At 41.6% G+C, this 13039-nt stretch overlaps 1 protein-coding gene across 1 annotated transcript in view; it reads right to left on the bottom strand.

Annotated features, from left to right (window-relative positions):
• The window catches only part of ca16b (carbonic anhydrase XVI b), a 99992-nt gene that overhangs the window by 77452 nt on the left and 9501 nt on the right, over positions 1 to 13039 (bottom strand). Inside the window, exon 2 of the mRNA XM_062402833.1 lies at positions 2504 to 2608. Coding sequence (XP_062258817.1) covers positions 2504 to 2608 — 105 coding nt within the window. The remainder of the gene's footprint in view (positions 1 to 2503; positions 2609 to 13039) is intronic.

Genomic DNA, 13039 nt, shown 5'->3' with positions numbered 1-13039 from the left:
TATGTTATGCATGGCCAAGGACTGACACCAACCGACAACCTGACGTGGACGACAGACGCTGACACAGCATTTACCCAACTGCAACAGACAGACTTCGACACCTACACTGGGTCCACCAGATCAAAACAGATCATTTACACAGACTGTAAATGAGAAAGGGGGTTTCATGACAGTTTAGTACAAACGACCAGTGGCGTCAATCTCCTCAGAGAAATTAGATAGCTTGGCATTGGGTCAGCCTCTCTGTCTAAGAGCAGGAATGATATCAAGAGGTCAAATTGTTTATGCCATATTCTGTATCTTCTATTCTGCTAGAGCAGCAACCTAATTCTATTAACAGCCATTTTACTCTGTAAAAGTGTGAAGCTCACACTAAAGGTGATTCTGTTTCAACAGGTAAATGCTCAAGCAGATACAGCAGCAGAGGAAGCGGCAACTAACCAACATACTGTAATTGATACTCCTTTTTCCTTTCTCTCACAGATTTAGCAGAAGCACAGAGCCACACTAACAACATAGAGAAAGCAGAATTAAAATGTTTTAACAATGTATGTCAATCTAAGGACGGCCGTCCATGTCTGTTTAAATGTTTATTTGTTGTTCCTGTTTTATTGAAAATTGTCTGGTTTCACAAATTACTCTTTTACCTTTTACTTCAAAATGTTTAAATTTTCTGACAGGCAACACTACAGGAGGCCAGGACATACAAGCCCCTGGCCAACCGTCTGATCGCTTGCAAACGGGTTGCATTGCACTAACACCATGTGAAGGAAAGAAATATTGTCATGTGGCTGTTGACATGTTTTCCCTAAAGGTAAAGCAGATGCCTCTGCAGTCGCAAAGGTGTTAGTGCGAGAAAACATTCACCCTAGATATCCCACATGAAATCAAAAAAAACTCTCATGGATCAAAGCACTACCGGTAGTGTTTACTGACCAAGAGAGGGAGGGGATGGGCCAGTACAGGTATGTACTGTGTGTACATAACCAAAATGTTGAGCCTTATACACACAGGTAAATGCAGCAATCCCGCAACCAGCAGAGGGCCAGTTTCATAAACCTCAACACACGCCAGCCATTGCGGAAAGGAACAGGCCAACAGCTGTTGCAGATCAAGGAAGAGATGGCCTTATAAAGTGTTATTGATCCATTATGATCAAAATGAAGGATTGTAAGGGAAATGTAACATGTGGTATACTTTGATTGATCAATATTGAATCTCTAACAAATGTCACTTTGATGTTGCTATTTCCTGTTGAACTGAATGAGTGTTAGCCTGATTACTCCAGACACAGTAATCTAATTAGTCCAGACACAGTAATCTAATTAGCCCGGACACAGTGTGAGAGTAATTTACTATTCAGGCAAATGGTTGATGTGAGGAAGTCCTTTGATGTCTACAACTGTGAGCAAACGTATCCTTGAGAATTCAGGATGTTGCTCGACCAACTGATATTATAATGATTTTCTCACCCATGCTGATTCACCTAACAAAGACCTTACAGCACGGGGGATTCACTCCAGGGGTCTTAGAGCAGGGGACACGTTATCGGTCACCTACTTCCTTTATATCAAAGAGGCTGATCGATGAGTTTGTTCCTCTCTAGGAGGAGCTTGAAGATGTTTGAAGTGCTGCTTTTCCCGTGTCATCAACTGTTTAACACCCCCCTCCTGAATGGGTGGGTTAGCCAAATGTATAAATACCAACCACTGTCTTCCTATCTGGGTGCATATGACAAACTCAACTCTGTTGTATGTACCATGCTCGAGCATTAAATGTGTGACAATACTGTAAGAGAATTGTGTCTCGTTTCCTCCTTGCTAAAGGTGGGATTGTAGAAATTGCCACGACATCATCCATGGTTAGAATATAGAGCTGATTGTTGACTGCTATATCAGCCAATGTTCCCATTTTGTTATGAAGGTAAATGGTAGAATAGAGGTAGAGGTGAGCTTAAGGAGTTGAGTGATACCTAGAATCACTTGTGCATTAAAAGCATATGACCAATAATGGAGGGAGGAAATAAAAAAGGACACAAACAGCTAAACCTACTGATACAGACTGTCGGTACAAATGAAAGGAGGTCTGCTGGAGACACATGCCACAAACTGCACAAACCAAATGTCACTGTCATCTTTTGTTCAATCACTTTTTGAAGAAGTACACTTTTGTGCAATTGCACACACATATGAATCTTTACGCAGGGAACATTTTGTACACCTGACGAACACTCTTTCTTTAAAAACAACTTGTTATTTGTGGTGACAACAAAATTTGAAATGTCTCTCTCGCTCTCTCTCTGATGCATTAGTGTAATTACAGTTATTAAGAGCCCTGAAAACACGCAGGTACAGGTACTATTATCTCAATACTAGATGTTTAATTAAACCTTTCAGGCTCCAGCAGTGAGGAGGGAAAAAAGGTTATACTGGTAAAATGCTGAACAAAAATAACTCGCAACCCTCGTAGGGCATTTGGTTCGAAAACACAAACGAGAGCTTACCTGAGTAGGACCAGTAGGGGTCACCGGCTGCCCTCCGCTCCCTCATTATGCCCGTTATCCCATGGTGCCCATCTTCGGCATAGGTAGGATGGTCATCCGACGCAACTGTGGGAGGCAAAAAGAAAGAGAGGTCAGAAAATCCATAAGGAATTAAAAAGTTTTCTATAACAAATACTACAACCAGTTATCCTGCGATCCAATACAACTGTATGTGGATTTTGTGGACGGGCAAGTAAAATGTGATACTAAGTCTAGCCTATCAAGGAATTCAGTTCATTCTGTACAGGACACATTCGATTTACTTCTAATGACATTCTTTTAGTGCCAGAGCAGGGGGAAGTGCGCCCGTAATGCAGCTTAGCAGAATGCACTGTTATCGATGGCGGGGTGATAGATGGGTGAGTAATGTGTTCAACTTTGACATTGCAAGACCGGGATTCATGCCCTTTTGCCCGAGGCTGGACATATATATATCAAATCACAAAATCAATAATTTGTGAGGAAATAAATTACCGAAATGAGTTTTGTTTCGATGTAATGCACAACAGTGAAGCAGAGATCAGTGCAATGAACATCCATTCTCCCGTTTGAAATTTAATTTCAAAAATGATCTGCCTTCTGAGACTATAAATTCTGGGGAAACATCCCTACTATTCTTGTGATAGAGACTTAAACCCTGTCATGTGCTATCATCCTTGACATTTCTCAGATATAGTGGGAAAGGTCTCGGCTAAGCTCTTTACCATGCATGCTACCATGCATCTTCTATCTACTAATTCTGTCTGTGACTCGTGTATCTCCAGAACCGCTCATCTTATCGGCTTCATCCTTGGTCTGAGTATTGTCAAGGGCCCAAGGATGTGCAGTTTCGAACGTGATGCGATTTGAGCATGTGATACTTCCATTATTAATAAGCCTTGAATAAACAGGCGACCGGTGCTCTGCAACAGCGGCGGCTGAGACCGATCAACACAACTGACAGCGCATCCACAACAACGGAAGCGATAATTGCTCCTCCGGTTTGGGGTTCTTCGTACTTAGTCAGGCTTCACTGAACTTCACTGAGTAAACAGGTGAACAGCTCTTTGTGCAGCAGGGGAGGAGCAGCTTGAGGATTCTGTGAGTCCAGCAGCAGGTCTTTCCTTGCTACAGCTAAATTACTGAAGGTCCCATTTACAGTTTCCGAAGGACGCTGCAGCCAGCATCTCCACAAGCAAAACAAACAACCCATTCCAAACAGGCGGGTTTACTACATTTATTCCAGTAGTATAAAAAAGAAAGAAAATGGCACTGAATTTAAAATGAACCCTGAAATTGCTAAGCCAATTCCAGTTTTTTGTCTAAGATCAATGCTCTGTTTTGCTAATGGCTTATAACTACAACCCCTTTGGAATACGGCTTAAATACCTCTACACTTTACTTTAATAGTCACATTCAGACAAAGTGCCTCAAATCTTCTGCCAAATTGCAGCTGTTGCAGCTACTCTCAGCCAGGACTCTATCGCCCAGAGGTGACAGAGACTGAAACATACTTTAACAAGGACAACTTTCACCCAGTATCTCCATTTTCCTCTACCCTCCTCGCTAAGCTGACAAATGACACGTTCCCACGCCTCAAAAACTGAACCAGTGAAAACAGACGAAAAAAGACCTGGTGCCGTCGTTTGGCACAAAACTTTGATGAAAATTAATAATGAGGTCTGCAGAAAATAAGAAGCTTAGGCTCCAGCCAAGGTGACGCCTCCTTTTCTCTTACAGCTCGAATCAATCAAATTCTTTGCAGTAGCAGCTTTTCTGGGAAAGAAACTGTAAATAGACTGGATAATCAATATGTGTAATATATGCATGGATGAAATAATACCATAACAGCTTCCCAGTAAAGATTCCACGTGGATACCTGATTCAGTAAAATGCAGACAGTATGTTACCAGCGGTATAGACATTCGTTTCCATTTCTACTGGGCAAAAATGTCTCTTTAACATCTTAGAGTAAGCTGCCCGGAAAAAATAAATCAAATAGCATGGCAGAGAAGACCAGCAGCACAAATTGTCCAAGCGGCACAACTCCAGACAGAGAGCATGCGGGAGCAGACTTAAAACAATCAAAATCATTACAGGGAATATGTGCCACAATGGATGCACCCTGTGCCAGCGGAGGAGGAACCGTCTAAACTGAGGCCATTATCAATCAGGTGAACAAGCAAAACAAGGGCGGCTTGTGTCTCTCTAAGCAGTCACGGATAAAAACACACTGTGGTTTTCACAACCTGGAGATGCACTGGCTAATATTGGTTCCCTGTTGCTAGAGGGATGCAAACAATTGGGCAGGCAGATTGTGTCTGTGTGAAATGGGAAAGAGAGGAAAAAACTAATAAAACACCACCAGACATGACACTCTGCCAGAGACAAAACTGGAAGCAGTAACTTGCTGTAAAATCTGTTGTTGGATCCATTTAGAGAATCCATGTTGTATCTGTTTTCTTTTTGGGGGGAGGGGGAGGGGTAAACACATGGCACTCTGTACTATGTCCACCAATGTAAAACTGTCAAAACAAGCAACTTGGCACAATAGTTGAACTCGCATCCACACGAACCAAAGCAGTCTATTCCAATGCATCTCACAACATTCTATTATTCAGAGCACAAAGACCTAAATGAAAATGCTGCAGCAAATCATTACGGTACATCATGTGTGTATGGCTTCATCTAATCTATAGTATAGTATGTGACAAGATTTCCATTAATGTATAAGCGCATGCAGCATGATGAGTGTAACCATGACAACCACAGTGTATCTCTTGTTATTTGCCTTATGAGGTTCAGGGGAACGTAGCACAACTCTCTGGACTCCTGAAGCTAAACCAGCGCCACAGAGAAACAAGTTACAGTCGGCTTGGTGAGCATCGCACACACACACACACACACACACACACACACACACACACACACACACACACACACACACACACACACACACACACACACACACACACACACACACACACACACACACACACACACACACACACACACACACACACACACACACACACACACACACACACACACACACACACACACACACACACACACACACACACACACACACACACACACCTCCAGCCACTCAAGCTCAGCTCTTACTAATACTTGCATCATTACCGGGGATTAATTAAACTAAGCATTACATCAAGCAAACTTTTTTCTTTGCACTTAAAATCACCATCAGTAAAAAATTGTCTCTTTGCTATGGCAGAGCAAGTTTAACAATGTTTTTTTATCAAATATAATTCACTGCTTGGAGGGAGGTCAGAGGCTGCATGGGTATATATATGGCTGCTGTGTTATCAACAGATGAATCAATCCTGTGCGAGGGAGCACGGGTTAACATAAAGTGTAAAACAGAGACGGGGGGGGGGGGAGCATATTTGAAGGCAGGTTGTGAAACAGGAGGGCTGCATCGTCTTTGATCAGAGAGCATAGGAGACAGCACCATGTCAACAGTTTACTCTCATCCATGTCAGCCATCCCCTGTGGGCAAAAGGATTAAAGCCACAGCATCTCTGATAGAGCCGAGCAGACAACAGAGCCGGCGCCGGGTTGGGAGACACTGTAGCCAAGCTATACACAAACAACATATATGTGTGAATCTTGAATGCAGACAAATAAACAAAAGATAAAGTATGTGGGTTAATCAGCAGTTTGAATGAGATGCTAATATACAAATATTTTCGGGGTATTTTCACAATCAGGATTTTTCATATCCGAGTATTTTTAGGCTTCCAAACACCTACAGCACAACATCTTGTACAAAATGGTTTTCCTATTTTCATAGCCCCGAGGGCAGGTAAAAGATCTACACCACCATTAAGCCCTGCTATTTGTTCCATAATATCACACTCGACAACAAGCAAAGAACCCCTGAGAGCCCTTGAAAAACAGCAGCCTAACAACAACCACAGGAGCGTTTAACACGCATTAGGTGTTGGAGGACGTAGTTAAAATATCAATCTCACCGCCACTGTTAGGTATCAGGTATGTGAAGGACAGCAATAATGGCAATTCCATTTCAGCAGGAGGGTTATTATGGGGTAGATTAAAGTATAAAATGATCCTAAGTTACAATGTCAATGTAATTTGATTAAACAAAGGGTGGAGGTGTTTTTCAGGTATTAACAACCAGCACACCTCAATACACATCTCATATCATAAATACTGTGCTGCTGCTCAAATATTTTTAGCAATAAATTGTCTCAACGTAGCTCATAACTCACACAGGATAGGTAAAGCCAAAAAATCTTTTAATAGAACAAAACAAAACAATGTGTTATCCTCCCACTATTGAGACTAGAGACCGACCTGTATATGTTTGTCTGTGTTTTTGTTTGCAGACATAAAAACTTGTAGAGCAACACAATAAAAAGGGTGCATTTATGTTACATACAAAAACTTTGATCTTCCTAATTTAAGTTGTATATATTCGGTTATATTTGTGTGTTTTTTTCATTTATAGTTATTTCGTTTTTTTTATTATTTGAACTAAATAACATTTGTCATAAGGGGTTTGATAATGACATTTAAGGAATAATTTTAGGAATATATGAGACGATATATAAAATCGATATTTACTTCCCAATATGGGTATTAGCATCTTACCCCAAACCCCTGAGACGTTCCCTTCTAAACACAGACATATTTTAAAAAGCAGTATTGATGTACAGCATAGTTAGCCGAACGGCTGATGTGTTAATTTCTCAAAATAAACCACAGTGCCCACGTCCATGGTATTGAAGGAAGGTGTCATAAAAAACAACAGTGAGGCTCATTGAAACATTTTTAGTTTTTGGACCAACACTAAGCTTTATGGCACAGATGGCACAATAATTATAAGTAAGATCAATTCCATCATAGTGTTGACCATAAGAAAACAAGTGCAGTAGCATAATCCTATTTTTCGGTGTTTCACATAAATCTTTACGACCTTTTTAAGCTTAAACTTACATCTGGCAGTGGATCAGCTGAAATCTCTTGTAGCCAAAGTGCTGGACATATTTTTTGTTGCTATTACAAGGAAGCAAATTCCTTATAAAGTCATATTAGCTCTCTTGAACTTGGTCAGCAAAAGTGTGTCCTGGCACTTCTTCACAAGTCAGGAGTTAAAAAACGCAGAATGTGAAGAATCACTCTGCAACACAAACTTCTCTTTATTTGAAATGTTTCAGACCACATTCCAGATTGTGTTGTAGAAGGACGTTTATTCAGTCGCATGCTTTACATTCAGACAGTTACGTGCACACTGACAACAGTGGTTGTTGACAGATAAGGAAGCATCGCTCGTTCAATTCACACATTTCCTCAGCAAGTCCTTTTAATTAGAAGTAGAATGAACGCATATCATTAAATTTCCTAATTAGAGAAACCATACTCTAAGCAGCTTCGATAGCATTCTGTCTGAATCCGTACGAAAAAGAAGTGAGCCGCGTTTTCCGCCGGCATCATGAGTGAATAAAGGGCAACCTCTTGATGCAAAATTGCTATGTATATGATGAACAAATGTGCATACTGAGGGAGACAGCTGCTGTCTGTGCAATCTCATCTGCAATGCACGGAGCAAACTGTCAAATGCAAGGACATCTGCTTAGCTTTCTGTTTTGAGGAATCACAAACAGATATGTTTACGACAAACGCGTGTGTGAATATGCTCATTTTATTCTAAAGGCCAAATAGCTCAGTTCTCACCACAGTCTGTCAAGCGCTTCAGGATTACCAGTACATGTCACAGTGGTTAAACAAGGTTGGGGGGGGGGGGGGGGGGCTGTCTCTGTGGAACAGGACAGCACAGAAAAGGAGCATGCAGGTCTCGATCTTGAGAGTGCATGCCTTTCTCATTTCTCGGGGAGTGGGCGATGTGGCTAGATTTCCCCGGAAGTGTGAAGGACCTCAGGAGCCCGAGAAGTGCCAAGATCAGCCCGAGATACGGCTCAGAGGGAGCCGAGCCTTAGGGCTAAACCGTCCAGCTCAGAAATATAATAAAACAATAATTCAAATCCCAATGCAGATATTTAGGCCAACACAGCTGAAAGCAAACAAGCCGTTTCAGCAAAGACGACATCAGCACCCTTGGGCCAGACAACTGTAGCAAAATTACAGTAAAATTAAGCCCATTAGTCTGGGGTTAAATTTGTTCTTTGACTGACTAAATGAAAAATTAAAATAAAAAAATTCCAAGAACCAATTTAAAAATGTTCCCTTGACACCTGGTCTAAATAAAAAAAATTTCTCCTGTGCATGTGAGCGTGTCTGCATGCATGTCAAGACCTGTCTGGCTTTTTGTTCATCGTGTTAATTGACAGGAAGCGCTGCTGCAAATTCAGAGCAGAGACTGTTTTGTGAGATGTTTTTGTCAATGCCGTGAAGGCTGCTGAAAGCCTAAAATACAACTTCATAGTGAGATATGACAGAAATTCAAGACCGACCAACCCACACACACTAGCACACAAACACACACTGACACGCACTTGTAGATATTGTGTGCATTATAGCCTTGGACCTCCTCCCGAATAGAAAACCTTTTTGTTTGCGGTTCATTAGGGAACTTGAACAACAAACACGTAGAATAGCAGGAAGGGCAAAAGAGGCACACTCGACTTTCTCATTATGTCGCACTTGCTCTGCGGTCCATTCTCTAAACTTATCTGGAGAAGTGGATAAGACCATTTCATTTTAATCAAATCCAAACGGGCCACAAACTCTCGATGCACTCTCCGTTCAGACACAATACATCTTTAGCATTTGTGTTCAGCTTTCTAAAAAGGTACTATGGACATCCATATCATCTGTACTATAATGTCACAGAGGAGGTTCTGAGGACTGACCAGCTCAACGTGCAGAGTGTTCTCCAGCCTTTAGGAGAGAGAAACAGCACATCAAACATCAGACGTCCGGGGGGGGGGGGGGGGGGGGGGGGGGGTAACCACATACATCCTGGCATTTATTCTCTATTCTTAAGAGGCCGGTATGGACTATTGTTCTATTGTCCGTCTAAACTCTTTCATGATTTAACACTGCAAGTCTTCCGGTGGAGAAGTCAGTGTTTCAGAAGCGCCCTTGGCATACGGGCTGAATCTGAGTTTGACAGCTCCTGGTCAAAACTGATGAATTTGCACAGTAAATCTGAATTGCGCTGTTGAATGTGGTGCTAGGGCGATGCTGGTACAGTGAATTAAGTGCATTAAATAGCTGGAGAGCACACTGATTGAGTGCATCAAGGGGCTCTGCTGAAAACCATTAACAAGATTAAACAAATTCAGGGCAGGTGACCTTTTCCTCGACCGGCTATAGCTTTTCCCCGCACAGGCGACAATAAACAACCCTCAACCGTCAAACACAGCTCCACACACACAGTAACATGACTGTACATTACAGCTGTGACAGTGTTAGGAAAATTTACAGTGGAAAGGGACGTTTTCAATTTTCAATGTGGCAATTGGATCTCTTAAGTGCCAAGAACTTATGAGGTCATACCTCAGGATACGGTGCGCAGCCCCACGTGAATTGTCTAGTTATCGATTCAGAAATAAATTCAGCTGTCTCTGGCGCCTACGTTACACTCCCTGCACATTTCTTGTGCTCATGAATGGTGATGGCTGATTACTGGTAATGTAAATGGGCCCATCACGCCTAGCAGGTAGAGCGTGATACTGATGCAGCCATGCTAATAATCTGATCACAGCTAGGGACCACCAGGCTGAGTGAAAATGTATGTTGCTGTGAGGGTGTTCCAGGGGAAAAGGTACAACTGCAATTTAAAAAAAAGAAAATATGTGAAATCAAAGTGCTGCAGTAGAAAACGTTTCCCTGATACTGTGGGAAAATAACTAACCTGCAGCATGCTAGCCAAAAGGACTTAATGTTGGCCATAAATAATACCACTGCACCGGGGGTTTTCATGCCTCACTTCCAAACAGGCTCTTCTTGCCTGCCCGGAGTCATACAAGCAATGAGACGTCCTCTCTTCCTCTTTAACTGCACTTTGATGTCGGATTCTAATCAATACTTAAAGGCTGAATTTAGAAACGATAAATAAAACCAAGAAGAGCGATGCACTCAATATCTCTGCAGCCTCTTTAGTGGTGGGATGGTATGTAATGTTCACTGTAAGCAGTTCATTATTTCTGTGACAATAAGCACCATGATGTGAATGTACATTTCCACAAGTGATGACAGGCGTATCCATTGTTCAAATAACCGCACAGGCCCAAAATCATATTTTACACTGAAACATGGGTAATAAACACATGAATGAAAAACTGAGTGCGCCATACAAATGATACAGATGAAAATTTCGGTCTTCTGCAATGTCTTGAATTACAGATTTGTATTGTTTACCTTTTGATAGTTTACAGATCATTCCTGGCATATGGAGTTGATATTTTTCTAAGAGAAGTCATGCACACTGACGGCGCATGTATTCCCAGTATCCATGATTTACTCATTTCCTGCAGTCTAGTTTTATATTTCACTACACTGCCCAAAATTAACAAGCGAAAAATATGATCTCAGGCTCTTGTGGTTAACCTTCCCACCACCCTTACTTAATTGCAACTACAATGAAAGTGTTTGTTTTCCCACTGTTCAAATTGCAATTTCATAAATCATGGACAATTTCAAAACATATGTAATTTGCCTTCCAACAGACTTTAAAAATTGCCACCTGTGTGTGGTTATTGAGAACGAAAACATGAAACGCGTCACATTTAAAATCATGGATATGTTCAGAGTTTCAAACAACAGTTAAATTTAGAGTTAGTCGACTGGCCTGTCATTAAAAGATGGCCACTAATTAGCCAAAAGGGATTACAAGACTATTTCAGTAACCATCATCAATGCCAACATATAACTCATGACAAATGAGGACATCTGCTATGGTGATGCATACTCCACATTCACACACTTGTTTGGCCCTGCTTTAATACAAGGCAGCCTGGTGGTCGTCTGTTGAGAAGCGAAAGTGTATCCAATTCCTGTCAACACCAGACCATCAGAAGAAAGCCATAAAATTGCATGTCAAACTCAGTAAAAAGCGACATTGGCACAGATTTCATCACAAACACGTAGTCAAACTCACAACAGAACAAATCCAAGGCTAATAAACATGAGATCGAATTTACACGAGAGCTAGAGCAAACAAAGGCTGAAAAACAATGTTCCACTGAGCAGCACTTGGCTGCGACAGAAAGTAATGGGGCCGATCAAGCAGCAGCATCACAGCTCAGTGGTAAAGCCAACATGCAAATGTAATTCTTACAACCTGACGCATGCTGGTCCCAAAAAAACACAATACTCAATGTTTAGATTATTCTCAATGACTAAAAGGAACCAAATCATGACATCTGAATAACTTAGAAATGTGCTACTTTTAGGTTGCATTTAAAGATATAGTAATGTATATACCTTCTGAAGTTAGCGCCTCTTAATTCCGATTTGTCTCTAAAGAGGCGATTATGAATTACTGTAGCATCCAGTAGTGGGGTCCAGGGGAAAATAAGTAAAACAGGAACTGAAATTAGCGCCACTTTCCACCAATGGAGGCATGGTGGTGAGTAAAGGAATGAGGTTTGATTCTGAGAGTGTCCCGAGGCCTTTGTGCAATCATCTGTAAATTGTCCACTTTGTTGTGCCTGCATAGTATAGAGCCATATAACCGGTATAAGGACCATAACATCAGCATGAAGTCCGTAGTGTCTGCAGCTGATTTCTGTGCATCTGTAAGGGGAGTTTTGAGGCCTGAGACTCCAATGCAAACGTCATCTCCTCATACCCTTCTCCCTGCTCTGTCGTGCTCCAACCAGCCCTCAGACTAAGTCACATACGCCTCTGACAGCACCACTCCACATTTGAGCTTCAATTGGAACATATTCCATCTAAGAATATTCAAACAATCAAGCTCGGGAATGTTGTATATATGGAAAAAGGGGGAAATTGCGTGTGTCAAAATTGGCCACAGTTCAAGATGATGTCTTTAAACATCTAGTGTTGCAAGTTTCCAGCTCTCATCTTTAAGAAGCAGCATCCAAATGACGAAAATATTGACACACAGAGTGATTTGCTGCACAATGAAGAGCGTAATATAAAAGCGCTAGACATACTTCTTTTGTCACATAATACTCACTGCAATACCCCCACAGATTTACTATCTATTCATCGACAGGATGATTGCATATAATGTTAGAAGGCTTATATACGAACTGATGAAGATTACAGTCCTGAATACAAAATTAACCTCTTTCTATCTCAAAGCAACAACATCCATCTCAACGACTGAAGACTCCGGGGCCATGAAGCCTATTCAAAGCATCAGCGTGACAGAGACACGCGGCTTCAGAACTGTGAAGCTGTTGAGGCAGAGCAGTTGCTACCTCCCTCTCTCAAACTGGCTGCTAACTAAGTGTGGCGACAGACGATCTCTGGAATCCCTCAGTGATTAGCGATTACCTGGGGATCGGTATCCACTCTGCAGGCAGTAAACACAAGTGT

The sequence above is a fragment of the Platichthys flesus genome, chromosome 2 (assembly GCF_949316205.1).
Source record: "Platichthys flesus chromosome 2, fPlaFle2.1, whole genome shotgun sequence".
NCBI classification, from domain to species: domain Eukaryota; kingdom Metazoa; phylum Chordata; class Actinopteri; order Pleuronectiformes; family Pleuronectidae; genus Platichthys; species Platichthys flesus.
Note: the sequence above shows the minus strand (reverse complement) of the source record. Positions and strands in the feature narration are given on the sequence as shown.